This window comes from Dreissena polymorpha, chromosome 16 (genome assembly GCF_020536995.1).
Source record: "Dreissena polymorpha isolate Duluth1 chromosome 16, UMN_Dpol_1.0, whole genome shotgun sequence".
Taxonomy (NCBI): domain Eukaryota; kingdom Metazoa; phylum Mollusca; class Bivalvia; order Myida; family Dreissenidae; genus Dreissena; species Dreissena polymorpha.
Window position 1 is genome coordinate 36,697,656 of NC_068370.1, and position 27,645 is coordinate 36,725,300.

The 27,645-nt window shown below is 37.1% G+C and overlaps 2 protein-coding genes and 1 non-coding gene across 13 annotated transcripts in view; 2 read left to right on the plus strand and 1 right to left on the minus strand.

Annotated features, from left to right (window-relative positions):
- The window catches only part of LOC127862890 (UDP-sugar transporter sqv-7-like), a 123,740-nt gene that overhangs the window by 89,826 nt on the left and 6,269 nt on the right, over positions 1-27,645 (plus strand). The window lies entirely within an intron of this gene.
- Positions 8,665-8,772, minus strand: Trnal-caa (transfer RNA leucine (anticodon CAA)). The gene is made up of 2 exons: positions 8,735-8,772; positions 8,665-8,710 (listed from the first exon to the last, which is right to left on the minus strand). It is a non-coding gene; the product is annotated as a tRNA-Leu (tRNA).
- LOC127862884 (nuclear receptor-binding protein-like) overlaps positions 9,031-27,645 on the plus strand; it is a 40,595-nt gene continuing 21,980 nt past the window's right edge. Inside the window, exons 1-9 of one of the 11 annotated variants that reach the window (XM_052402146.1) lie at positions 9,031-9,166; positions 10,096-10,228; positions 12,624-12,746; positions 16,030-16,161; positions 17,849-17,938; positions 19,183-19,223; positions 20,673-20,767; positions 23,884-23,964; positions 25,023-25,078. In XM_052402146.1, coding sequence (XP_052258106.1) covers positions 10,115-10,228; positions 12,624-12,746; positions 16,030-16,161; positions 17,849-17,938; positions 19,183-19,223; positions 20,673-20,767; positions 23,884-23,964; positions 25,023-25,078 — 732 coding nt within the window. In that variant the 5' untranslated portion in view covers positions 9,031-9,166; positions 10,096-10,114. The other 10 variants (XM_052402145.1, XM_052402137.1, XM_052402147.1 and 7 more) reach the window with 10 other exon arrangements.

Sequence of the window (27,645 nt, forward strand, 5' to 3'; positions counted from 1 at the left end):
CTTCCGTTGTCACAGCGTTCACGTTAAAAAGTGTGTCCCAGTCCAGTTTGATGTGACTCAGCCAGTCCCTTCCGAACAGTGCAGGCCCATCACCTTTTACGACGCAAAGTCGCATTGTTCGCGATTGTCCATTATAACTGACATGCACCATAACTGTCCCTTGTTGCTCTATGACATCGCCTGAATATGTCTTCAGTATGGAAAAAGCAGGATCGAGCTTCATATTTCCGAATCGTTTTCGGAAATCCTTGTTTGTTATGAGGGTAACTGCTGATCCTGTATCAAGCTCCATGGGTACCTCGACATCGTTAATCTTCGGCTTTACGATGAATTTCCCGTTGTCTCCTTTGTTCACAGTGTTGATCACTGAAACGTTTTCCTCCATACACTGCACCGACATAAGCTTCCTACATATAGCCTTTATATGTCCCTTTGCTTTACAGTGATGACAAACTGCATCTTTCAGTCTGCATTTCTCGGAGTGGTGGTTAGTTTTTCCACAATGGATGCACTTGTTGCTCTCTTTGGCATGTTTGTGATGCTTCCATTTCTTGGGTTTTGTTGAATGTCCAACTCGATTGACAGGCACATCGGCGGCTGCCGATAACTGTAACTCGGCGGCGTCCTTATGTGCAGCTTCCATGGCAAGCGCTATTTCTATGGCATTTTGCAGTGTCAAATCAGCGATTGACAATAATCTTCGCTGTGTTCCTGCATCTTTAAGTCCACAAACGAACCTGTCCCTTAAAGAATCGTTCAAGTTCGATCCGAACTCACAGAATTCTGCCAACTTCCGAAGTGAAGTTACGTAACAACTCACACTTTCGCCCACTGCTTGTTTCCTCTTGTGAAATCGGAATCGTTCCGCGATTATTAACGGTTTCGGGCACAAATGAGTTTGTAAAAGCTGACAAAGTTCCTCATACAATTTCTCGGACGGCTTTGCTGGTACGGTAAGGTTCCTTAACAACCCGTACGTCTTTTCACCGAGGAGTGTTAAAAGTCCTGCCACTTTTCGTTCATTATCGATGTCATTGACCATAAAGTACTGTTCAAGTCGTTCCTGGTAGGAAGTCCATGTTTCGACATTGCTGTCATATGCGTTAATGTTCCCAATCAGGCCCGTTGCCATTTTGTGTTTATATCCAGAATTTCACGCACAATCTTATTAAACGGATAAAATACTCGAAATATAATCCACAAATTTTTTATCCTCGTCGCCAGTTTGTTGTGTTTGGGTAAACAAACGAAGTGAAACGCATATAATTTCAGTGGCTACTTTATTATCATTCAACGATAGAAGCAATCAATGCCTAACATCTAACTAACCAGATCAGAGGTCAACATGCAGTTATGAAGAACATGGGGCGGAGCGTTGCTACGCTTCATTTATAAGTAGGCGTGGCGTAGCGGCATTATCTAAATACACAACATGCTAGACATAGATTCATTCTACATTCTAGCCACTGAAAGTGTGCACTGCATCAACAGCAACAGCAGCTTCTGTGACAACAACAACAGCAGCTTCTGTGACAACAGCAACAGCAGCTTCTATGACAACAGCTGCAGCAACTACTACATCATCTGCAACTACCGCTACATCAGCGACAGCGATCGCTGGCAGTTCCGAACAAGTTGAGGATCAAGCTGAGGTAGAGTATATATGAATGATATATTATAATAAACTAAGGCATTCTTTCCTCAAGCGATCACTCATTAGTGTTTTTAATCTTACAATTTCATGTGGATTAACTAATGGAAACTAATAACTCAATATATACATTAATATCTTTGTGTATTTATTGTTACGTCCATTTATATATCAGTAAGTTTATTATGGAGACAGCATGTTACATTGGTGTTTTAATCCGAGAACTGAGCAAAAAAAGTATAATACGTCATGTACTTTTACATTTTTAGTGCTCTGCTTATTTTCCATTAATACATTTCTTAACTGATTATCCATTCTTTCAGGACTCTATTGGACCAGACAGAGTTGCAGGTTATTTCCATGTGATGGACCTGGCTGAGTACTTGTTTCATTTGAAAGACAAGAAAAGACAAGAAAAGTAAGGCCATCACCAATGCCGAAGCTGACCACATTGTGAAGCTGTCGTCTAAGATGTCCCCATACAACCAGTCGCCGTCAAAATATAAGGACCAACACCAGACCCAGCTGATCAAGGAACGCTGCAAGGCACCAAAGACAATCCGGATACAGCGGGTTCCAGGAGTTCACAGTGTCAGAAGGCAAGAAAACTACACAACGTCACATAAGTTCATTTTCAATTTATAAATTTTCATTAATGTTCTACAAGTTCATCCGGATTTATTAGCAAATAAGCAACATGTATCAAACCTATTTTTAATGTTTGATGTTATTATTGTGTCTGTAATATTCATATAATATAAACCATTATCTTTCACAATTATAGATGTGCTTTGGCCCCACACCTAGGTCCAGCCACTGGCCTGACTGTAACAGGTATCAGGAAGCATTGTTGGTCAAGTTGCGCTCAGCCTTTCCGGTTTCAACCATCAAAGAAGGCGTTCCTCAGGCGTGGTGGCGGGCAGTACTGGAGAAGTATAACGAGATTCGAGAGATGGTCTTCAACCGTCAGCGTGTGATGCAGAATACTCAAATTCAGCTGTCTAATAAAAACAAGCCCACCTTGACTGCTTGGTAGGTTTTTATTGACTAGTACACATATACATAAATATTATGAGCGTATTATTATTATTATACCTGATTTGTATAGCGCTCTTTTCATACATAGTTGTGCGTTCAATTGTGCGTTAATATTTCATTAAAGGGGCCTTTTCACAGATTTTGGCATTTTTTAACTTATTCATTAAATGCTTTATACCGATAAATGTAAACATTCGATCGTAAAAGCTCCAGTAAAAAATCAAGAATAAAGTTAAAAAAAGGAAAAGAACATTGCCCGGACCAGGTTTCGAACCAGTGACCCCTGGAGTCCTGCCAGAGTCCTGAAGTAAAAACGCTTTAGCCTACTGAGCTATTCCGCCAAGTACACATATTGGATGTATTTTATACCTTATATAAGCAATCTTCGTAGTTTCACAAAATTTAACGACAAAAACAGAACTCTCCAAATTATTCAATCGTTTCGCGTTGCAACGCTTTATAATTTTTAGGTTTTAAAATCGTCGAAAGATGCATATAATGGCTCTATTAGATCATGGTAAATGTTCAGTATTACTGTTTCCTCACAAATATCATAACTAAAACGAAAATTTGCGAATCTGAAACAACTTTTTTCAATTTTGTCAATTTACCAAAGCGTGAAAAGATCCCTTTAACATTTTGAGTCAAGTAATATATAACTTCATTTATATGACAATAAAAATCAATTAACATAAGAAAGACTTTTTATTGTTTCTATTAAAAAATAGATTCTAATGTATTATCTTTGTCTGATTTCCGGTTCAGTGCTCGTGGAAAGGGAGAGGAAAGGACCTTGCTGGAACAGGGACTGGCCCTTCAGATAGTTACACTGGTAGCGCCTGAGTCACTGCCAGCGCCCATGAAAAGGCCAATTGCCTTGGAAACGGGAACCACTGAACCACACAAGTTCCCCATCCAGATCAGCACGAAAGTTTACCTCATTCATAAAGTGCGCAGAAGAATTCTTCCACCAGATGGGTTAAAGCATGAAGTGCAGGTGCCCATTGCACCAGCACCTTTGGTGCGATTTGTGACTGCTCCCTCCCCTGACCTGGCACTGACTTCGTCGATTTCAGCCCCAGCGGAACATTACCTGCCGTACTCTACAAAGCATTACAGGAAGCTGGAAACTGAGCAGGCAGAGGAGTTCCGGAGACAATACCACACAAAGCTGCCATACCGCAGCTGCAATAAATGTTTCGAGGACAGGAATACGGGTGGGCATAAACAGTATTATGAAAATTGGTGGTGCCCATTTAAGTCCTCGGAATCTTATGAAGAGTGGAAAGATGCCCTTAAGTTGAAGGGCTATGTAAAGAAGAAACCAAATGAAAAAAGTTAAACATTAAAAGCTGGACATTCATCATTCACGTAAGAATATCTGGACATAATAGCATTTTCTGGCACTGTGCTTTTGGATTTATACAACAACAGTATTAACATTGACTTTAACAACAACAGAATTAATATAAACTTAAGTAACAATTAAACAAATCTAAATGCTACCTAGCTTGTATTAACAGCAACTTATTCATTTGTGTTTTGCATATATAAAAGCTAGAACGTCCCAAGCCCTTATGGTACATGTCATAAGTAAAGTGACATCTGCCTTGAAAAGCAGAGAGAGAATGAATTGTGTTTTACAAGCTTTAAAATGTGTTGAATACAGTCTGTGCTGCACGAAACCACTGACTCATCAGCTGGGAGCCGCCCATCAACAAGTGTTTCATCCTTTAATCCCAGGACACTCTCCGGGCGGCGGAACCGCAGTGCTGATCAGGCACTACGGGTCAGTGGTTAGCTGCCAGCTCTTCTCCTCTCTCTTAATCCATAGCCAACTGCACGCTCTCTCTGCTGCTTGACCTAGTCTCCCAACAGCTCTCTTTCTCTCTCCTCCACTGATTCCTATGGCACTTAGCATCCTCCACAGTGATTGTGCGGCGCCAATTTCGATCGGGAACAGCCATGTTTTCCAACCGCGGGACTGCACTGGTCTTAGAGATCAGTGTATTTGGCTTTCTTCCGCTCATATGCCATGTCGCACCTTGATTCCCACGGGACGGTGAGTTCAATGGTCACCAGCTTCTTGTGTTTGGTGGACCATATGACTATGTCAGGCCTCAGTGTAGTTTGGACGATCTCGGGAAAGACCAGCTTCTTTCCTAAGTCGACTTTCATCTCCCATTGGTGTGATTCATCTAAGATCGACGTGTTTCTAGGAGCTTGCTTTGTGGTTGTTTCCCCTGCCTTGACAAAGTTGATCTTTGTAGATGCTGTTTTCTTTGCTGTTCTTTTCTTCCTTCTCTCGCGCTCAAGTACATCTGCTAGCTCCCTAAGGACAGCATCGTGTCTCCATCTGTAGCGGCCCTGTGTCAGCGAAGTCTGACATGATGACAGGATGTGTTCCCTGGTGCCTGGCTTGTTACAAAGACTGCAACTTGGGTCTTCCACTAGACCCCATCTGTGGAGGTTGGTTGGGGATGGCAGCAGGTCGTAAACTGACCATAACAGGAATTTGAGTCTTAGCGGCTCATACTGCCAGATGTCTGCCCAAGTCAACTTCCTCTCTGTTGTTGTCCATTTGTTCCAGGCACATTGTCCACCCATTTCAACTGAACGGGCTCTTCTGCTCTCCTCTTCGCTCGCCCTGATTTCCTTCTGCACCAACTGGCTCCTCTCCCTTTAATCTGCCGTGCTCCATCGCTGTGGTTTTATCATACCAAGCCCTTGTCTGCCCTCCGTAGTAGTTCCGACGATGTCTTTGTGTCTCAGTATACTTTCAGCTTGGAACACCGCCTGACCACTTCCTTCCGGTTCTAGTCTCTATGCCTGCCATCCAGATCAGGTCATCAGAAGATTCTTTCAGTGTCACCACCATCCTGGCCTTAGCAACTTTGTACTCCTCAACAACTGATGATATTGGGAGTTGGAGCTGGTTGGTCCTCCCATACAGTCCGATGCTGGTGAAACTTGGTGGGACCCCTAGCCATCTACGGAGGTATCTGTTGATGGTTCTTTCAAAGCCTTCCACAGTAGAAACTGCTATCTCATACAGCATTCGAGACCACATGAGTCTTGGTAACAATCCATGTTGGTATAACCATGCCTTGAATTTCCCAGGAAGTGATGTCTGGTCTATCTGCTTCAGATTTTCTTGGAGTTGGTTCTTGGTGCGGTTTATGCTGCTTGTGTCGTTAAGGCTGGCATCGTACCATTTTCCTAAGCATTTGATAGGATTGTCTACTATGGATGGTATGTCTTCGCTCTGTACCTGGAGGGTGAATCTTTGAGTAACCTTTCCCTTCTTGATTACCATGCCCCTCGATTTTTTTGGTTTGAACTTCATTCTTGCCCAAGTCACTGTCTCATCCAATGCTCTAAGAACCCAACGAGCTTGCACGTGTGTCGTTGTAGTTACGGTGAGGTCATCCATAAAACCTCTATTGGATGGAAGGTATATCCCGAAGATTGTAAGCAAACACACCTTTTCACATAAAGAGGAAATCCAGGTTTAAATCCTGGTGGGGATCCCAAATAAACAGCAATTCTTATAATGTAAATAATGCACAGAATATTATTTGTTGTCATAGTAAATGGATTTGAATATTTATATTAAAATTGATACTGAGATGTTGTTTTTATAATTCTGTATCACACACTAAGACACACCTGGCAGAAATTATGTTGTAATAATTTATGGGATTTATGATTAATATTAGAACACCATCATTACCTTCAAACTATATATTAGACCTCAGAAACAAAACCTCAGTAATCTGAGCAGTTAATTTATCATTATTTTTACCCTTTTTCACTTAAAACAAGAGATGTGTTTGTCAGAAACACAATGCCCCCTAATGCGCCGCTTTTTTTACATTTGACCTTGAAGGATGACCTTGACCTTTCACAACTCAAAATGTGCAGCTCCATGAGATACACATGCATGCCAAATATGAAGTTGCTATGTTCAATATATCAAAAGTTATTGCAAAACTTTACTGTAAGGTTCAAGTTTTGGGACAGAATGACAGACAGAAAGAAAGACAGACATCTATCGATCCGGGGGCATAAACATGAAATGGTTTGTTTGCATCAAGTGTGCATCTTTGTATCAGCTATATAATGCTACCGTAATTACTCTATGTTTTCGGACACTTAAAAATAGTTAATTTTTCTCGTGTCCGAAAACTTAGATACGAAAAATATTCACAAAATACAGGTGTCCGAAAACTAAGAGTCGAAAATTGAAGTGTCCGTAAATAGCGTCAATTGTATCAACGACAACCGGTAATAGCACGCGCTTGTAAAAAACCACGCCGTATAGTATAATTTACAGTTATATACGTTTGCACTGCATTTTAAATCATTTTAAATGCTTAATTTATTTGACAGAAAGTTACTACAAGGTTGTACTTTGTCCAACGAGTTCAAAGATGAGCATGTTATTTATTGATACTCGCTAGTATCAACCTGTAATTAACGCAATAAAAAACACACTATGAATTATTTCTTTGTTCATTTCAGATAGTTGTTTTCTAACACCTTCCATTGTTCGTTAAACTTGCAATAGGGTGCATCACGCTTTGAAGCGATTAGTATTTGTCACAGTTATTTTACTGAGAAGGGGTAGTACCATTGCGGTAGATAATTGAACTGTTAATTGAAACTACCCCTATCGGGTGAAACCATTGTTTAATACCGGTTTACAAGGTTATTTACCCAATAACGCAAATGTAATGGTCCGTTGCCCTCAGGCATGCAGCTGCCATGTCTTATGATGTTAATCTGGTTGTAAAACCCCATGATCCAAGTGTCATTAGATATCGAAAACAGGACTGAAATTCGGTAAAATAGCGCTGTAAAATATACTGTCCGAAAACTTAGAGACATTAATTTTGGACGAAAACTCGTGTGTCCGAAAATTAAGAGTCACGAAAAATAATTATTTTTGCTAAAAAAAAGGGTGTCCGAAAACTTAGAGTGTCCCAAAACATAGAGTAATTACTTCATCTCTTCAGGGTCATAATATAAGGCAAATAATGATAAATATACACACTAATTAGGTCTGATATTGAAACAGTTTGACACAAAAGCCGACATATGTTAAGTAAAGGTTACATAAATGATGTTTTGGGTACGAATGTAAAGGTACATAGCAACATGGTACGAATGAAAATATTTTGATTTTTTTTAATTCTTAAAGTCTCAGTTGCACCATCCTAGATATATGTGATTATATGTCAAAATTGACATAATAGTGTGTTATTTTCGTTCATATTATATAATTTGATAAAAGCATTTATGGAAGGCCGGGATGTTGAAGATCTGCTGGGTAGTAGTAGTAGTAGTAGTAGTAGTAGTAGTAGTAGTAGTAGTAGTAGTAGTAGTAGTAGTAGTAGCAGCAGCAGTAGCAGTAGCAGCAGTAGCAGTAGTAGTAGTAGGAGGAGGAGGAGCAGTAACAGCAGTAGCAGTAGCGATAGTAGTAGTGATAGTAGTAGTAGTAATATTAGTAGTAGTAGTAGTAGTAGTAGTAGTAGTAGTAGTAGTAGTAGTAGTAGTAGTAGTAGTAGAAGTAGTAGAAGTAGTAGTAGTAGAAGTAGTAGTAGTAGTAGTAGTAGTAGTAGTAGTAGTAGTAGAAGTAGTAGAAGAAGTAGTAGTAGTAGTAGTTGTTGTTGTAGTAGAGGTAGTAGTAGTAGTAGTAGTAGTTACAGCAGCAGCAACAACAGCAGCAGCAGTGTTAGTTGTAGTAGTATTAGTAGTATTATTAGCAGTAGCGATAGTAAAAAAAGACGTGCAAACAGAACTTTTGTTTTCCCGTCGCCAAAAAAAATCCTGAAAACAGACTTATTTTGTGTTTCCCCGTGTTAATTTTTTTTTACATATTTTTGGAGCGGTGATGTCACCTTAGTGCCACCGTAACAAAGTGTTCACTTGCCATTCATTATTGATAATGATGCAACTACATAAAAAAGTTGTGTCAGAAGTGGGATTTGAACCCACGCCCACATACGTGGACCAGAACACTCATTTGTAAAGGTAGACAACCTTGAGTCTGGCGCCTTAGACCACTCGGCCATCCTGACAACCGACAATTTAGTAAGGTTATTATTTACATAACAATTAGTCTACTTAACGTATGTGGTTTCTGTTGCATGCGCATGATACAGAACAATTTTCGTATAAAATTAGTTTATATAGTAATTTCTATTCATTGCATTTACTGTAAATATATTTTTTCAGAAAACAAATATTGTATATAATAACAATGTCGATAGATCTAATTACATTAATTTTCATATATGCATGTCTATCCGTTGTATCGGCCCTGAAAACAATTGAATTTTTGGAAGTGAACGAAAACAAAAACACGCATGAGTTTTATGTTAATATATAGTTGAATGTGTATTCTTGGACATAAACGTGTTCATATTGATTTGACAGTCAACAACTAACAGAGTGCAGTACTGCATGGAGTTGGTAACCGTAGAGTTCCGCTGGGAACCAGTAAAACTTTAGCTTTTAGTTTCGGGGTTTATATTCTAACATATTTCTTATGAATAATCCACTCTAGACAACCATAATTATGATTGCTGATCATTATTAGTAAAAACTAGTTGTTGTTGAAACTACATTTGTACAGAAACTCGTGCATGATGAACCAAATGTTTTATACGGATATACTAAATTCCAAGCTATTTTACACCGCGAACATTTTTGATAAATTCCACTTTTCACCAAATTACAACCGAATTACAATTTTTTCACAAATTACCGAGTACCGAATATCGTTACCGAATTATGCATAATTTACCGATTTCCAAATAATGTCAATTACGTTAGGATATTACCGAATTACATCTTCATGAACTTTATTGAACATAAGTCATGCGACCACGGACTCTAGACGAGACAATATACGCTCCGTGATGCGACTTATTTGTTTGACTATTTCGATACAATTTTATCAATATTTAACTGTGGAATTCGGTGTTTCATCGCTACTAGAGGGGGTAATCACGTGATAGTAAAGATGGCGACGTCCGTGCCGAGACAGTTACTTTTTCGCCGTTCTATACACTTAATTAATTAATTGATTTATGGAATAAATCGTCTGCTGATCCAGAGTGGCTAACTTAAGTTTTTGACAAAATTAGCTTATTAACAAAAGTAGCAAAGATTTTTAACAAACTATTTTTAGCCTGTTTCTTGCAAGCTTTTATAAGAAATGAAAATATAAAACGTCAGACTGATTGTAAAATAGTTAAGCTCAAATTGTCAATAATACGTGTTTGGATTTATATTTGTGCACAGTCAATGTGCTTTGATAGATATATACACAATAAAGTATCTAAGTTTTCTCAGTTTTAATTGCAAGTTGTTCAATGTTAATCTTATTGTTTCACAAGGTGTGACACTACTGACACTATGACTGAACCGGAGCAAGAAAAAGTGAAGAGTAAATCAGACGATGACACTGACGAGGAAAGTGATGTATTGGAAGAAAGTCCATGTGGACGGTGGCAAAAGAGACGGGAAGAGGTCGGCCTATTTTTTTGCAAAAAGATTTAAATTGAATAACATTTTACATTGTCACTAAAAGTATACTAAATGTTATAAATTTTGTATTTGCCATGGCGTGGTGGATATGGTGTTTGCCTAGTGATCGGGAAGTCAACGGTTCATACCCCACTGGGAACGTTCCTGCCATCTCCCCCAAAGACACCAAGTACTTGTTATAGTCTAAGGAAACTGACTCTAGAGCATTTCAATAAGCCAGTGGCTTTCTATCCAATCCAGCTACAATAAAGAGGTTTAAAACTAAACTAAGCAATATAAAAAATGCTACTTTTCAATGTATTTTCTTTCCCAGTGTTTGCCCAAGTTGGCTTTTCTAGCAGTGTTTCATTATTGCCTCCTGTATTTTGTATACAAATAAACCTGTGTGACGTTCTTATTAAATCTGCAAGAAAACATATCCATTTTCCAGAATCAATCACTTCTGGGTAGTTAAATGTAAAAAACAAATGAAAAAAAAAACATCATTTGAAACACAAACATAAACACAGGTTACCATGGCTTAATGAATATGGTGGTTGCCTAGCGACAGGGAGGTAACGAGTTGGATCCACACTGTGGGAGCGTTCTTTCGCTTTCACACACCAAGTACTGGTTCTTGTCCCAGGAAAGCGTGACGTCCCATGTATAGACAGTGCATTTCTTGTATAAACCTTGTAGGTAGAGCAGCATGATGTCCCAGGTATAAACAGTGAATTTCGTGTTTAAACCTTTTAGGTAGAGCAATGTGATGTCCCAGGTATAGACAGTGCATTACTTATATAAATTGTGTAGATAGAGCAGTGTGATGTCCCAGGTATAGACAGTGATTTTTTTTATAAACCTTGTAGATAGAGCAGCGTGATGTCGGTCCCAGGTATAGACAGTTCATTTTTTATGCCCCCAGATCGAATGATCGGGGGTATATTGTTTTTGGTCTGTCTGTCTTTTTGCCTGCCTGCCTGCCTGCCTGCCTGCCTGCCTGCCTGCCTGCCTGCCTGCCTGCCTGCCTGCCTGCCTGCCTGCCTGCCTGCCTGCCTGCCTGCCTGCCTGCCTGCCTGCCTGCCTGCCTGCCTGCCTGCCTGCCTGCCTGCCTGCCTGCCTGCCTGCCTGCCTGTCATTATATGTGTCAGTGTGTGTCTGTGTGTCTGTCCCAAAACTTTAACCTTGGTCATAACTTTTGCAATATTGAAGATAGCAACTTGATATTTGGCATGCATGTGTATCTCATGGAGCTGCACAGTTTGAGTGGTGAAAGGTCAAGGTCATTCTTCAAGGTCAAAGCTCAAATAAATGGCTTCAAAGAGGCTCAGTAAGGGGCATTATGTTTCACAAACACAGCTCTTGTATAGATTTCTTGTATAAACCTTGTAGGTAGAAAAGTATGATGTCCCAAGTATAGACAGTGAATTTCTTGTATAAACCTTGTAGCTAGAACAATGTGATGTGTAAGGTATAGACAGCGCATTTCTTGTATAAACCTGCAGTGTTTTTTTCACTTATAGGGGAATGGTGGCGGGGCCCGTCCAAAGGGGAAAAAATGTGTCGTTTTTTAGGAAAAGGGGATAATATTCACAGCAGAATGTCTGTCCTTTTTCTGAAATATATATCAATGATTTTTTCAACATTAGTTTCAGACAGTTCAGCCTTCATGCACAGTCTCAGTTTTCTTAGCCATTTTTAGTCGAATTGAGGTTTTTTTTAATCGATTAAATGGCAATTTGAGCATTTTTTATCAATAAAATGGACCAAATTGGAATGTTTTTATCAACAAATATTGACACAATAAAGATACATCAGGCCTTTTCCTGGCCATTTTGGGAGAAAAATGCAATTCATGTGAAAAGTCCACTGATTTTGAAAAAACTAATCTAATTTAATGTAACACTTTGTAATAATTAAAAATCATATAAATTTTAGTTATATTCTTTGTTAGTTATTTATGAAATAAATTTGAGATATATTTGTCATGATAATGAAACAGTTCTTTCTAAAAAAAAAAAAAAAAAACAACATTTTTTTGTTTTTGTTTTTTCTTCTGGAGGGGATTTTTTTTACAAAATGGGGGAAAAATATATACTATTTTTTTGAGGGGAATGGGGCCGAATATCGGCCCCGAAATTGCCATAAAAAAAACACTGACCTGATAGGTAGAGCAGTGTGATGTCCCAGGTATAGACAGTGTATTTCTTGTATAAACCTTGGAGGTAGAGCCGCTTGATGTCCCGTGTATATAAACAGTGCATTTCATGTTTAAACTTTGTAGGTAGAGCGGCGTTATATCCCAAGTATAGATGGTGCATTTCTTGTATAAACCTTGTAGGAAGAGCAGTGTTATGTCGCAAGTATAGATAGTGCATTTCTTGTATAAACCTTGTAGGTAGAGCAGCGTGATGTTCCAGGTATAGACAGTGCATTTCTTGCCATGGACACAGAGGAGGGAATGGAAGTTGTTTGGAATGAAGTTTACCTCTCTGAAAACAGAAACAAAAAAGCACAACAGGTAACAAACATTCAGCAGAATTCAGGTGTTTAATGTGGTCTTATACTGCCATAAATGTTTATACCAGATTTCGGTGATCTATCATCATGTCGCAAAGTTGCTCAATCTATGATAAGTTGTATCAGAAAAAAGCTTCTATGAATATTTTTTACCTGGAAAACAAAATTTGACTGGGGATCGATACATTGAAATCATGTAGATTGGTCTGTTGGTTGGTTATTTTGTAGGTCTATTCCCATAAAATGCTATATAAATTAGTGGAGCAAACTTTTTCGGCATATCTGATATTATTAATTTGAACTAAGCCATTTGCATCCATAATGTTTGTTAAATTAATTTGTTCTACATTTCTCAAGCTATTGAATTGAAACTTGTGATGAGTCATAATCATGAGGTAATGATGTCAAAACACTTTTTCCATGCAAAGTTATCCGTGCCGTCCTGAGTTATATGCTGTTAAAATGAGCCTTGTTTTGCATAAAATTTAATGTTTTTAGTATGTGGATTGAACCTCCTCTACACTTCCCACACTATTGAATTGAAATTGAGCCAAGAAATATCTTTTAAAAAGATATTCTGCATATATCCTGTTTTTGAAATGAAGGTAGAAAATTGAAGTTTTTAAGTTTTTAAATTAAAAACAAAGGGTAAAGTTTTATTGTGTTCTTTTTTCACTTAATAGTCGCATATACACCACATGAAATGTTTGTTATTAAGTACACATATATGAAACCACATTATAGTGTTCGTAGATACGAATGTTATTACGTGAGATCACAGCATGTATCCATTTTTTTATAATGAATATAGGTCTTTGTCATCAAAACATATGTTATGTTGATATTTGATTAAGATGCAGTTTCCTTTTCACACATTCAAATAACTCTGGTACATCCGCGTCATGCGAATATTGGTCTTATGGCATATGCGCATCCGCAGTCTGGTTAGGGGCTACGCTTTCTGTTTTAAAAAAAGCATGCAAGGTTTTATGGTATCTCTAGAGTAGCCTATTTGATATGCATATCCTGACAAGAGACTGAGTGGATGCACAGGCTGGGCTGGAGCTGCACTGGCAGCATATTACATAAGACCCATTTTTGCATGACGAGGGTCTTTAAAAATCTCATTGTAAATGGAACATCAAGCCACGATACTTTGCGATAGAAAATTGAAGTCACTCTGTTATTTATTGCAAACTGCCAAATGTCTGTAGCCTATTCTGGCTTGCATATGTCACATATGTGTGGCTACATAATTAATAGATTTCCCTTCTATCATTGACACTATACTATTTTGGTAGTTTTGTCTAACAAAACAAGACCAATGGCATTTACCAATAGATTAATCTCCTAACCTAAAATTCGTGTTATTTGATATCTTGAAAGCAATAATGTGTTTTATTAGGTCACCTGAGCACAACATGCTCATGGTGAGCTTTTGTGATCGCCTTTTGTCCTTCGTCCGTCGTTCGTCGCCAACATTTTGCCTTGTGAAAACTCTAGAGGCCACATTTATTATCTGATCTTCATGAAATTTGGTCAGAACATTTGCCCTTTGATACCTCGACTGAGTTCGAAACTGGGTCATGCTGGGTCAAAAACTAGGTCATTATGTAAAAAAACAGAGAAAAGCCTTGTGAACACTGTAAAAGTCACATTTGATGCCAAATCTTCATGTATATTTGTCAAAACTTTTGTTTAAATGATTTGTTGGTTGAGTTCAAAAATGGTTCCGGTCCGGTGAAAACCATGGCCACCAGAGGGCGGTGCAGTATTCCTTATATGGCTATAGAGAAACCTTGTGAACACTCTAGAAGTCACAATTTTTGCCCTATCATCATGAAACTTGGTCAAATAATTGGTTTCATTGATATCTCAGACAAGTTCGAAAATGGTTCAGATCGGTGAAAAAACATGGCCGCTGGGGGGGGGAGTTTTCCTTATATGGGTATAGTAAAACCTTGTTAACACTCTAGAGGCCACATTTATTGTCTAATCTTCATGAAATTTGGTCAGAAGATTGGTCTCAATGATATCTTGGATGAGTTCAAAAAATGGCTACGTTTGCTTGAAAAACTTGGCTGCCAATGGGAGGGGCATTTTTCCTTTTATGGCTATATATAGCTATTGTAAAACCTTATGAACACTCTAGAGGCCACATTTATTGACCAATCTTCATGAAATGTGGTCAGAAGATTGGTCTCAATGATATCTTGGATGAGTTCGAAAATGGTTACGTTTGCTTGAAAAACATGGCTGCCAAGGGGCGGGGCATTTTTCCTAATATGGCTATAGTAAAATCTTGCTAACACTCTAGAGGCCACATTAATTGTCCGATCTTCATGAAACTTGGTCAGAAGATTCATCCCAATAATATCGTGGACGAGTTAAAAAATGATGTTGGTTGGTTGAAAAACATGGCCGCCAGGGGCAGGGCATTTTTCCTTATATGGCTATAGTAAAACCTTGTAAACACTCGAGAGGCCACATTTATTTTCCGATCTTCATGAAACTTGGTCAGAAGATTTGTCCTAATGATATCGTGGATGAGTTCGAAAATGGTTTCGGTTGCTTAAAAAACATGACCACCAGGGGGCGGGGCATTTTTCCTAATATGGCTATACATCATGCTTTAGTAAAACCTTGTTAACACTCTGGAAGCTACATTTATTGTCCGATCATTATGAAACTTGGTCAGAAGATTTGTGCCAATGATATCTTGGATGAGTTCGATAATGGTTCTGGTGGTGGAAAAACATGGCCGCCAAGGTGGTGTGGCATTTTTCCTTATATAGCTAGAGTTAAACCTTGTTAACACTCTAGAAGCCATATTTATTGTACGATCATCATGAAACTATGTCAGAAGATTTGTCCCAATGATATTTTGGACAAGTTCGAAAATGGTTCCAGTTGCTTGAAAAACATGGCCACCAGTGGGTGGGGCATTTTTCCTTATATGGACTTATGAATCTTCATGAAACTTTAAACATGTATATTTGTTTAAATGATATCTTGGATGTGTATGAAAATGGTTCTGTTCTGTTAAAAAACGTGGCTGCCAGGGTGTTCACTAGTCATGAAAGTTGGTAAGAACATTTTGTTCTAATGACATCTTGGGCTGCACCAACAGGTCAGTTCCTTTGAATCTCAGGTGAGCGACTTTGGGCCTTTCAGGCCCTCTTGTTGAAAATTGTTATTTTGTCAAACTGTGAACAAGTCACTTTATAATCTAAAAAATTAAAATCATTTTATATTGGATGGCTTTTGAGTGAGTCTGTTATTAGGACAAGATTCGTCAAGTGTTTGACAACTTGATCCAGCTGGACCATCCAAACATTGTGAAGTTCCATAAATACTGGACAGACCAGCCCCAGGACAAGGACCCCAGCAAGGCACCCACCTCCACCAAACCAAGAGTACGCTCTATCCCACTTAGGGATACACCTAGATTTCATTTATTTAACTTGTGCAGAAAGAAACCTATAGGCATGATTTTTTAGCTCATCTATTTTTTGAAAATATTTTCTGATTAATAAGAGTAGTGGGTGAAACAGGCAACTGTATTTCATTTTTCCAATAACAGGACAACACCAGCAAGGAAATCACTTTTTAATTATAGCCCTTAAATTATCTCAACTTTGCAAAAAAATGTCTGCTGTCTTATAAGTGGTGTCAGTCCCATAACTTTTGCTTGTATTAACTAACCGTGATAAAACTATAGGTGCAGTGAACTTGAAAAGAGACTAATTTGGAGATGTTTGTGTCAAGGTCATTGTTATTATAAATAGAACATTTTTCTCCAAATAACTTGGTTTATTTGCAGACTTAAGCTGAAATTATGTGCCTTTGTTGCTTATATGAAGACCTTTGAATATCATTTTGGCAGCTTTTATGATCAAGGTCAAGGTCACTGTTACATTAAATAGAAAAACTCTTTCTGCTCAAAAACTTTAGAGGTTGTGGTTTGGATTGAGGTATTGCACTTGCATTTTGTGTATAGGTACCTTACATGCAGACTTGAGATTTGCACATTTACTTCAATAAAATTAGATTAATATGCTAAATGTTGAAACCTGGTTTCATGACATTGCCATGTTTCTTGTTATCTAAATTATTTTGTGTAGTAATTTCTTCAATCATTTTATACATCCTTTACAGATCAATGTTACCCAGAAATTTGACTACCGGTAGGATATCATGTTTAAACGGTCGCGTTTCGTGTTTTGCTCAAAAACGTTTACGAAAACAGTAAACGTTTAAACAACAGTAAATATAACAGAATCCATTTTAGTTCATAACGTTGCGACGTTGCAAAGCTCATTTACAGCTGCTGGAAAAGACTCGGATTTGTATCACGTGCAACAGATGGCCCTTATTCACAACGCCGTAAACATAACAATACACCACATACGCACTAGACGTCTTGAATATTTAACCCGCCATTTGTTGCATAAGCATGTCCCTAATCGTCTTGAACCTTCGACGTGCATCGGCACGAAGTGCAAGAGGAAACATTCCCGCTGTTTCTTCATCTGCATTCATTTTTTTAGAGTTATGGCAAACGAGACAGGTCTCGGGGGGGGGGGGGGGGGGTTTTCTTTTTTTTTCTTTGTTTTTCTTTGTTACAAAAATTACAAAATATTACAACATGTAAGTAGACAAAGTGTAACCCAATGGTTTGACAACGACAAGAACGATTGGTTTTAATATGATGTCATTGCGCAAATCTAATCTGCACTTAATATAACTTCTGGAAATAATTACTACTCTCAGTTTGGAAATGCGATGGCACTGATGCTTTTAATACGGACATAGGGATACCGTTTAAACGGTAACATTTCGTTTATTTCATTTCGTTTAAACGTTTAGAAAAATATGTAAATGTGATACCCTTACCGGTAGGTGTATATAATTAAACAAATGGTACTCTTGTTATTATGTAATATTTATCACTCTTGTTATTACCGGTAGGTAATATTTATCACTCTTGTTATTAGGTAATATTTATCACTCTTGTTTTTAGGTAATATTTATCACTCTTGTTATTAGGTAATATTTATCACTCTTGTTTTCAGGTAATATATATATCACTCTTGTTTTCAGGTAATATTTATCACAGAATACATGTCGTCAGGATCCCTCAAACAGTTTCTGAAAAAGACAAAGAAAAATAATAAGACGTTCCAATTAAAGGTAATTTTGTAGGTTGTTATTTTTTAAGTTTTGAAATTGTAATATGACATTTTGATTTTCTGTTTTATCTTTGCCTATTTTCTATTAGTATACATATTGTTATGGTATTCAACATCAAAATATAAGAAATGTTTACAGAACAATAAAGGATTCGCATACATGCTTAGTTGCCTGTTTATCACATGGCAGTCATTGTTATTAGGTGATTGAACCATGATCTTCTTGTGGTAAAAGCAAGCACTCTAAATCAACTCCATCAAGTCATTTGACATAATTAAGTGTGTATTGAGAAATCTATCTTGATTTGATTTTGACCTATGTTCCTAGTTTTAGCCACACACCTGGGAAATCTGTAACATTATTTTTGCCTGCTACAATTGAGAGGGGTTCATACTGTTATCACCATGGACATCTTGCTGTGCGTGTTTCTGTAAAAACAAACTTGCTGACATTAGTACTTCACATTCAAACTTATTCCTTATGATGTGAATTTAATCATGTGCTTTTTTAGCTTGTCTGTTTTCGGAGAAAACCTGAGGTATTGTCATAGTTAGCTTGTCGTTCGCCATCCGGCATCTGCCGTCCGCTGTCCGCGTTGTGCTAAATCTTTACATAGGCTCTAAAATCAAAGTGCTTCCACATACAACTTTGCAACTTCATATGTAGGTGCAACTTGATGAGTTCTACACGCCACACCCATTTTGGGTCACTTGGTCAAAGGTCAAGGTGGCTTCTGACAAGCTTTCATTTATTCAAAACTTCTCCTATAGCCGAGTGTTGGCCTCCGCTATGCAGTGCTCTTGTTTATATTATTTAATCGCTAATAAATGCCCGTATTCTAATAAATAACCCACTCATTTGTTCAAAAATGGGTAAGCATTTTATGCCACATTATTACTTTTGTTTGCTAAACAGTGCATAAACATGTGAAATGATTAAAAATAATAAGCTACAGTGAAATTTTTACATTTGTGTATAAAATAATCCCAATATTTTGACGTCTTATAACCCCCCCCCCCCCCCTTTCAAAGGATAAAGGTACATACCGAGGGGAATTTATTATAGAATGTAAGGGTAATTATTGCAAATTGAGATACATACTACAGCATGCTGTTACTTTAGCTCTTGTTATACTTGAAATTTTAGGTCCTATGCTTATAGCTTAATCTGTTTTAGTAAGACATTTGAAATTGGATAATATTTGTGAGCATGTTACAAACCGCAATTACTGTAATATCTTTCAGGCATGGAAACGGTGGAGTACGCAGATACTCTCTGCTTTAAGGTAAACATCAGCTATTGGACCATTTCTCTGTTTGCCATGGCAGTCGTTATGCCCCCGGTAGGGGTGGCATACAACAGTCGCACTGTCCGTCCAGCATTCCACTTTCTGGAGTTTTTTTTACACAACACTTACAGATATTGAGATGATTTTGGGTATGTGAGTCTACCTGCATGACCTACAAAAAACAGTCCATTTATCTTTGGCAAAGTTATGGTCCTTAGGCATAACAATTTTCTTTTAATAACTGTTTTCCAGAGTTTTTTTACGAAACGCTTGCAGATATTTAGCTGAGTTTTGTTGCGGTCCATTGATATTTGGCAAAGTTATGGTCCTTGTTCTTCCAAATTTTCCTTTCCGGAGGTTTGTTATGAAATGCTTTAAGATATTTAGCTGATTTTTGTATGTGAGTCTACCTCTAATTGATATCTAGGTTAATTTTCTAAAATATATAATTTTGCCACTCAAATGATATAGTTATCAAGTTGTCCAAAACCTTCAAATGGGTGTATCTTATGACAGTTTTTAAATTTTATCATGTTGAAAGATAATGTTATAAATGATTACACCCCCACATTATACGCCCCTCTCCACCCCACCCCACCATCTTTTTGATTGAAGTATTGAGATAGGTCCCTTCACCTTTAAAAAAAAAGATGAGCGGTCTGCAACGCTAGGCGGTGCTCTTGTTTAGTATTTGTCTGCACAATATCTGATGATAACAAGATATTAGTTTGTGCTGAACACAGGGGCAATGACCCACAGTTCTATCAATAAACAAGATTATAGATAGATCTTTGATATAAAACCATGATAAAAATGCTGAAACGAAAGGTGTCAAAATGTCTGCAAACAATTAATGAAAGCAGGTAGTTAAATCAAGAACATTTATTTAATGTTTTAATACTTAAAATTGGATGTATATATAACTGCACATTCTGAAAATGTCATCTTGTGTTGAAAAAATGATTATGTTGCCAAATGTTCATTATGTTGCCGAATGTTCAAAAGTATGAAGGATTGAAATTAGATGCAGCGTTCATGGCACTATTAGAAATGACTACACATTCAGCCTCGTTCTGGAATCGAATCACAGGACTGCGCTCTTATTGATTTGGCTTATTGGGAAAAGGGTCTATTGTCTACCATAAAAAATCTGCCATAAGGCTACCAGCTAATAAAGGGGAGGGGGGCTGGTTCAAATTGGACTAAACTATTAATAATTATGCAATAATTTGGATCACCATTTGAAAAAAAAAGGCAATTAAAAACCTGAAAAAATAGCAAAGTGCGTTCGTGTTAATGTAACTGCCTCCTGGGATGATGCAACATTTCTGACTGAGCCTTCAGGGGAGAATTTGAATTTAAGCTGTGTTTTGTCTATTGTTTCAGAATTGTTTGACATGGAACTGAAGAGTTACATCATAAAGGATTCTTCTGTTATTATTTCAGCTACCTGCATTCCTGCAGCCCTCCTGTGATACATGGAAATCTCACCTGTGATACAATATTCATACAGCACAATGGACTTATCAAGATTGGCTCAGGTTTGTTGATCCAAGTTTTTAAATGAAAAAACACTAACTTGTTACAGGTTTTTATGGCCCGGATCGAAAGATCGGGGGTATATTGTTTTTGGCCTGTCTGTCATTGTATGTGTCTGTGTGTGTGTGTGTGTGTCCCAAAACTTTAACCAAAACTTAAACCTACTTCATAACTTTTGCAATATTGAACGTAGCAACTTAATATTTGGCATGCATGTGTATCTCATGGAGCTGCACATTTTGAGTGGTGAAAGGTCAAGGTCATCCTTCAAGGTCCAAGGTCAAACAAATTAATTCAAAAACTTTAACCAAAACTTTAAACTTCTTCATAACTTTTGAAATATTGAACATAGCAACTTGATATTTGGCATGCATGTGTATCTCATGGAGCTGCACATTTTGAGTGGTGAAAGGTCAAGGTCATCCTTCAAGGTCATAGGTCAAACAAAAAAATTAAAAGCGGCGCATTAGGGGGCATTGTGTTTCTGACAAACACATCTCTTGTTCTTTTAAGCTTTGTCTCCAATAAAATATTAACCACAGACATGAAACTTACAACAATTGTTCTCTTCCATCTGGGGCTGAGGCACATGCAACCCCATAACCCTGGAGGCAAGTTCAAGGTCACAGTTTGAGAAAAGATCACACATTTCTAAAATAAGGAATCTGTAATGACTATCTACAATTGTTCTTCTTTATCTGGTTGTGTGTCACAGGTAAAACTCGGGTCTCTAGAGTCAAGGTCAAGCTGACCCTGAGATTAAATGTAACAAAGTTTGATTAAGTATGCCTTATTTAGTTAGGTTTCGATGATATTTTAAATGATCTTCAAATGCACTGATGTAATTGTTTATCTTGATCAGGCAAAGAGGGCCATTCAAGGCCCATGTCCCTATGGCCAAGGTTTAGGTCACTCAAATTGTGTTGCACACAACTTTTTCATAGCACAGTTATCGCCATTTGTTCCTTTAAAAAATCTTTTATAAACAATGCATAACCCATCGCTTGCACTTTTTACTGTCTGTCAAACTTTTCTGGATCCTGCGATAACTTTAAAAGTTCTAAATATTTTTTCATGAAACTTGAAACATGGATAGATGGCAATATGGAGATTATGCATGTCATTTCATTTTGTTCCTACATCAAAAATTCTGGTTGCTACTGCAACAAATAAAAAAATAAAATTACTGACAATGGTGGAGTTTCACCGGTAGGGGACCATATTGCTTGGCAATTTCTTGTTTTGCTAGGTCTGAGGATACTTTGTGAACATTTCGTATGGTTAATAAAGAAACAGCATGGTTTGTGAACATTTGATATGGTTAATGAAGAAACTGCATGGTTTGTGAACATTTGATATTGTTAATGAAGAAACTGCATGGTTTGTGAACATTTGATATGGTTTATGAAGATACTGCATGGCTTGTGAACGTTTGATATGGTTAATGAAGAAACTGCATGGTTTGTGAACATTTGATATGGTTAATGAAGATACTGCATGGTTTGTGAACATTTGATATGGTTAATGAAGATACTGCATGGTTTGTGAACATTTGATATGGTTAATGAAGAAACTGCATGGTTTGTGAACATTTGATATGGTTAATTAAGATACTGCATGGTTTGTGAAAATTTGATATGGTTAATGAAGATACTGCATGGTTTGTGAACATTTGATATGGTTAATGAAGATACTGCATGGTTTGTGAACATTTGATGTGGTAAATGAAGATACTGCATGGTTTGTGAACATTTTGTATGGTTGATAAAGATACGGCATGGCTTGTGAACAGTTCATGTGGTTGATAAAGATACTGCATGGTTTGTGAACATTTTGTATGGTTGATAAAGTTACTGCATGGTTTGTGAACATTTGATATGGTTGATAAAGATTCTGCATGTTTGGTGAACATTTGACATGGTTAATGAAGATACTGCATGGTTTGTGAACATTTCATTTTGTTGACAAAGATACTGCATGGTTTGTTAACAGTTCATATGGTTGATAAAGAGACTGCATGGTTTTTGAACATTCCATATGGTTGATAAAGATACTGCATGGTTTGTTAACATTTTGTAAGATTGATAAAGATCCTTCATGGTTAGTGAACATTTTATATGGTTGAAAAAGATACTGCATGGCTTGTGAACATTTTGTATGGTTGATAAAGATACGGCATGGCTTGTGAACAGTTCATGTGGTTGATAAAGATACTGCATGGTTTGTGAACAGCTCATGGTTGATAAAAATACTGCATGGTTTGTGAACATTTTGTATGGTTGATAAAGATACTGCATGGTTTGAGAACATTTTGTATGGTTGATAAAGATACTGCATGGTTTGTGAACATTTCATATGTTTGATAAAAATACTGCATGGTTTGTGAACATTTGATATGGTTAATGAAGATACTGCATGTTTTGTGAACATTTTGTAAGGTTGATAAAGATACTGCATGGTTTGTGAACATTTCATATGGTTGATAAAGGTATTGCAAATATTTTTGTTAATATTTTGTATGGCTGATAAAGATACTGCATCATGGTTTTTGAACATTTTATACGGCATGGCTTGTGAACAGTTCATGTGGTTGATAAAGATACTGCATGGTTTGTGAACAGCTCATGGTTGATAAAAATACTGCATGGTTTGTGAACATTTTATATGATTGATAAAGATGCTGCATGGTTTGTGAACAATTCATATGGTTGATAAAGATACTGCATGGTTAGTGAACCTTCATATGGTTGATAAAGATACTGCATGGTTAGTGAACATTTCATATGGTTGATAAAGGTATTGCATGGTTTGTTTAAGTTTTGTATGGTTGATAAAGATGCTGCATGGTTTGTGAACATTTCATATGGTTGATGAAGATACGGCATGGTTTGTGAACATTGTGTATGGTTGATAAAGATACTGCATGGTTTGTGAACATTGTGTAAGGTTGATAAAGATACTGCATGGTTTGTAAACATGTTGTATGCTTGATAAAGATACTGCATTGTGCATGAATATTCTGCATGATTCAAGTGGATACTGCATGATCTAAGTACATTATTTAAATGTAAGTGCTATTTCTCAATATTCAATATTACAATTCTTTTGTTATTGGCAGTTGCCCCTGATGCCATGCATCATGTGAAGACTTACAGAGATGATCTGAAAAACATGCACTGTTTTGCCCCAGAATATGGATGTAAGTTTATTTTTATTTGTCAGCTATTATATAATAATTTCACTTGTTTGTGTGCACATATGTCAGTATATCGCCAAGCTTGTGTGTTTATGCCTCCAGTAGGGTGGCATATAGCAGTAGGACTGTCTATCCATCATTATGTCCGTCTGTCCGTGGGGCATCCCATTTATGGAACAACTAAGGTTAATAGCACCTTTTGAAAGCCAGATTTCTGAGGTTCTTAAAACCTGATAACTTGCACATCCGCGCTGTGAAAAAGTTTGCGGCGCGCAAGAGTTTACTTTACATAACATTTTTGCATCATGAAAATACTCCATTGGGTATTTCTTTAAAATGGCGTCACACAGCTCTACTTAAAGGTCACAGGGGCAGGTCAGCTGAAAGGATCTCTCTCAAACTTTCACATTCTTATGGCTGTGACCTGTGACAAGTTTTGGCAGAATTATGGTCCTTTGTCTGTTTTTTCCACTATGGAATATATAGTCCCAAAATAATGTTTTTTCATTTCCTCTTTTACTCCTTTGTGGATCTCACTCAAACTTAAGACAACTTAAAATTAAACTGAATGACCTTAATGAATAAATGATTGAATAAAAAGAAATGTGTTTGGCTGCAACAAGTTTTGGCAGAACTAAAGCCTTTTCTCTGTTTTTCCATAGAAGAATATATAGTCTCAAAATGTTGTGTTGTGTTTCACCTCTTTTCTAAGAAATGAGAGGGTCCATTGATTTTGCAAAAGTTTCAGGCCTTGGACATACACACAGCTCTTGTTCCACTACGGAATATAACTCCCAACATTTTGTGCTTTGAACTTCTGTAAAAACTTTGCCAAAATCACTCTGAAAGTTCACAGATGAATACACATCCCTATTTCTTCCTGTGAAGATCAGAACATATTGTTTGTTTCCTAGTCAATAATTGTTCTTTTAAAGGCAATCCTATATAACAGTAATATTTTACTGACTTTGTAGGCTCATTGCATACCAACTCTTACAAGCCCAGTTGATTTCATGTTCTGTACAATCTGGTAATATGGGGTTAATTGTTTTTCTTTTCAGCGGGGCAAGTCACAACAGCAGTGGACATATATTCATTTGGAATGTGTGCTTTAGAGGTATGCAGGGTTTTATATCACTACCTAAATCCCTATTGCAATTTTGCAAAGAAAGAGTGTATACTAGAATCACCATAGACGTCTATCTGTCTTTAGGTCAGTTTGTCTGTCCGTCAATTAGCCGTTGCGTTTTGTACACATAAGAAGCAGTGGGAGGAGTAAAGCGTTGTACTAGTCCATCTGTGTGTACACTGGTATGTCCATCTAATTGTACTTCACAGATATGTGTTTTTAACTCCTCTTTAACCATTGAGTTACTTGCTTATGTTCACAGTTTAATGAGCTTAATGTGAAGATGATGGTAAAGAAAGGAACTTCAGCTGCAACAAATTTTGGCAGAATTATATTCTTTGTTTGTTTTTCTTCCAAAAAATATTATTTTCCACAACTGTGTGTTTTCATCTCCTCTCTTGATCAATGGGTAGATCCAACTCAAACTTAAATAGTTTAATGACCTTAAAGGGGCCTTTTCACAGATTTTGGCATTTTTTTAACTTATTCATTAAATGCTTTATATTGATAAATGTAAACATTGGATCGTAAAAGCTCCAGTAAAAAATCAAGACAAAAATTAAAAAAAGGAAAAGAACATTGCCCGGAGCAGGTTTCGAACCAGTGACCCCTGGAGTCCTGCCAGAGTCCTGAAGTAAAAACGCTTTAGCCTACTGAGCTATTCCGCCGAGTACACATTCTTGACGTATTTTATACCTCATATAAGCAATCTTCGTAGTTTCACAAAATTTAACGACAAAAACAGAACTCTCCAAATTATGCAATCGTTTCGCGTTGCAACGCTTTATAATTTTTAGGTTTTAAAATCGTCAAAAGATGCATATAATGGCTATATTAGAGCATGGTTAATGTTCAGTATTACTGTTTCCTCACAAATATCATAACTAAAACGAAAACTTACGAATCTGAAACAATTTTTTTCAATTTTGTCAATTTACCAAAGCGTGAAAAGATCCCTTTAATGTGTTGATAAATGGCAGAATTATGACCCCTTGTTTTGCTAAGGAATATATAGACCTTTCATTTCTTTTTAGCTCACCTGTCACGAAGTGACATGGTGAGCTTATGTGACCGTGTGATATCCGGCGTTCGTATGTGGGTGTGTGCGTGCGTGCGTGTGTCCGTCAACAATTTGTTTGTGTAGACAGTAGAGGTCACAGTTTTCATCCAAGCTTTATGAAATTTGGTCAGAATGTTTATCTTGATAAAATCTGGGTTGGGATTGTATTTGGGTCATCTGGGGTCAAAAACTAGGTCACTAGGCAGTGTTTTTTTTATGGCAATTTCGAGGCAGATATTTGGCCCCATTCTCCTCAAAAAAATAGTATATATTTTTCCCCTAATTTGTAGAAAAAATCCCCTCCAGAAGTTTAAAAAAAAAACACATTTTTTTTTTTTTTTTTTTTTTTTTTAGAAAGAACTGTCTTATGATACATATATCTCATATTTATTTCATAAACAACTAACAAAGTATATAAATATATATTAATATGATTTTGAATTATCATAAAGAGTTAAATTAGTTTTTCCCAAATCAGTGGTCACTTTTCACATGAATTTCATTTTTTCCCAAAATGTCTAGGGAAAGGCCTGATGTATCTATATTGTGTCGACATTTGTTGATAAAAACATTCCAATTTGCTCCATTTTATTGAAAAAAAATGCTCAAATTTGCCATTTTATCGATTAAAAAAATTCCAATTAGACTGAAATTGGCTAGTAAAACTGAGACTGTGCATGACGGCTGAACTGTCTGAAACTAATGTTGAAACAATCATTGATATATATTTAAGAAAAAGGACAGAGACATTCAGCTGTGAATATTGCATTCATGCATACATGTGCAGAGCTCCAGATAAGGGCCGTACAGCCGTAAATACGCCTTTTTCATGAAGATTTGCGCATTTATTTTTATAAACTGGACGTAAAATTACGACATTAATATCTATTTTACGCATTTCCAAAACAAATCTGGCCGTACCGATACGTCTGCGTCAGCGTGGCGTGATTTGTTGGCCTCTTACCTAACGGCGCTTTTCGTTAATTTAAATTACCGAAAAGTTGTAGACTGGGTTCATATATTATTGTCTATTCTGTTGCGTGATTTCCTGTAACTTGTAAATCCGTCAACAACGATATGTCTGCGTGCAATTGAAAACCGGCTTAACCGAAAGCGGCTCAAAACAACACTTTGTTGTCATATAATGACTACATATACGGTGTCTTCTAACCATCCTGACATTAATTCTGTAAACCCAGAAAAAGACATTGTCGCCCCGATATTAAACGATTTGATTGCATCGGTGGCGTAAAACGTTAGAAAACACGATGGGAAAGATGAGACAGTCAAATAAGTGTTCATTTACTTAGCTTACTAGTTGGCTTGTGTTTTCTTGTCAAGAAAAATGAAGAAATAGTATTAGTCATGAGTTTTAATGTGTTGTTGTATTAGCATCATAATTAAGAATGGAAAACCTAATACAGTAACTGTTTAAGAAGCTACATATATTTATTATAATTGCTGCAAATGTTTCTGTAAAGTCAGTTATACACCC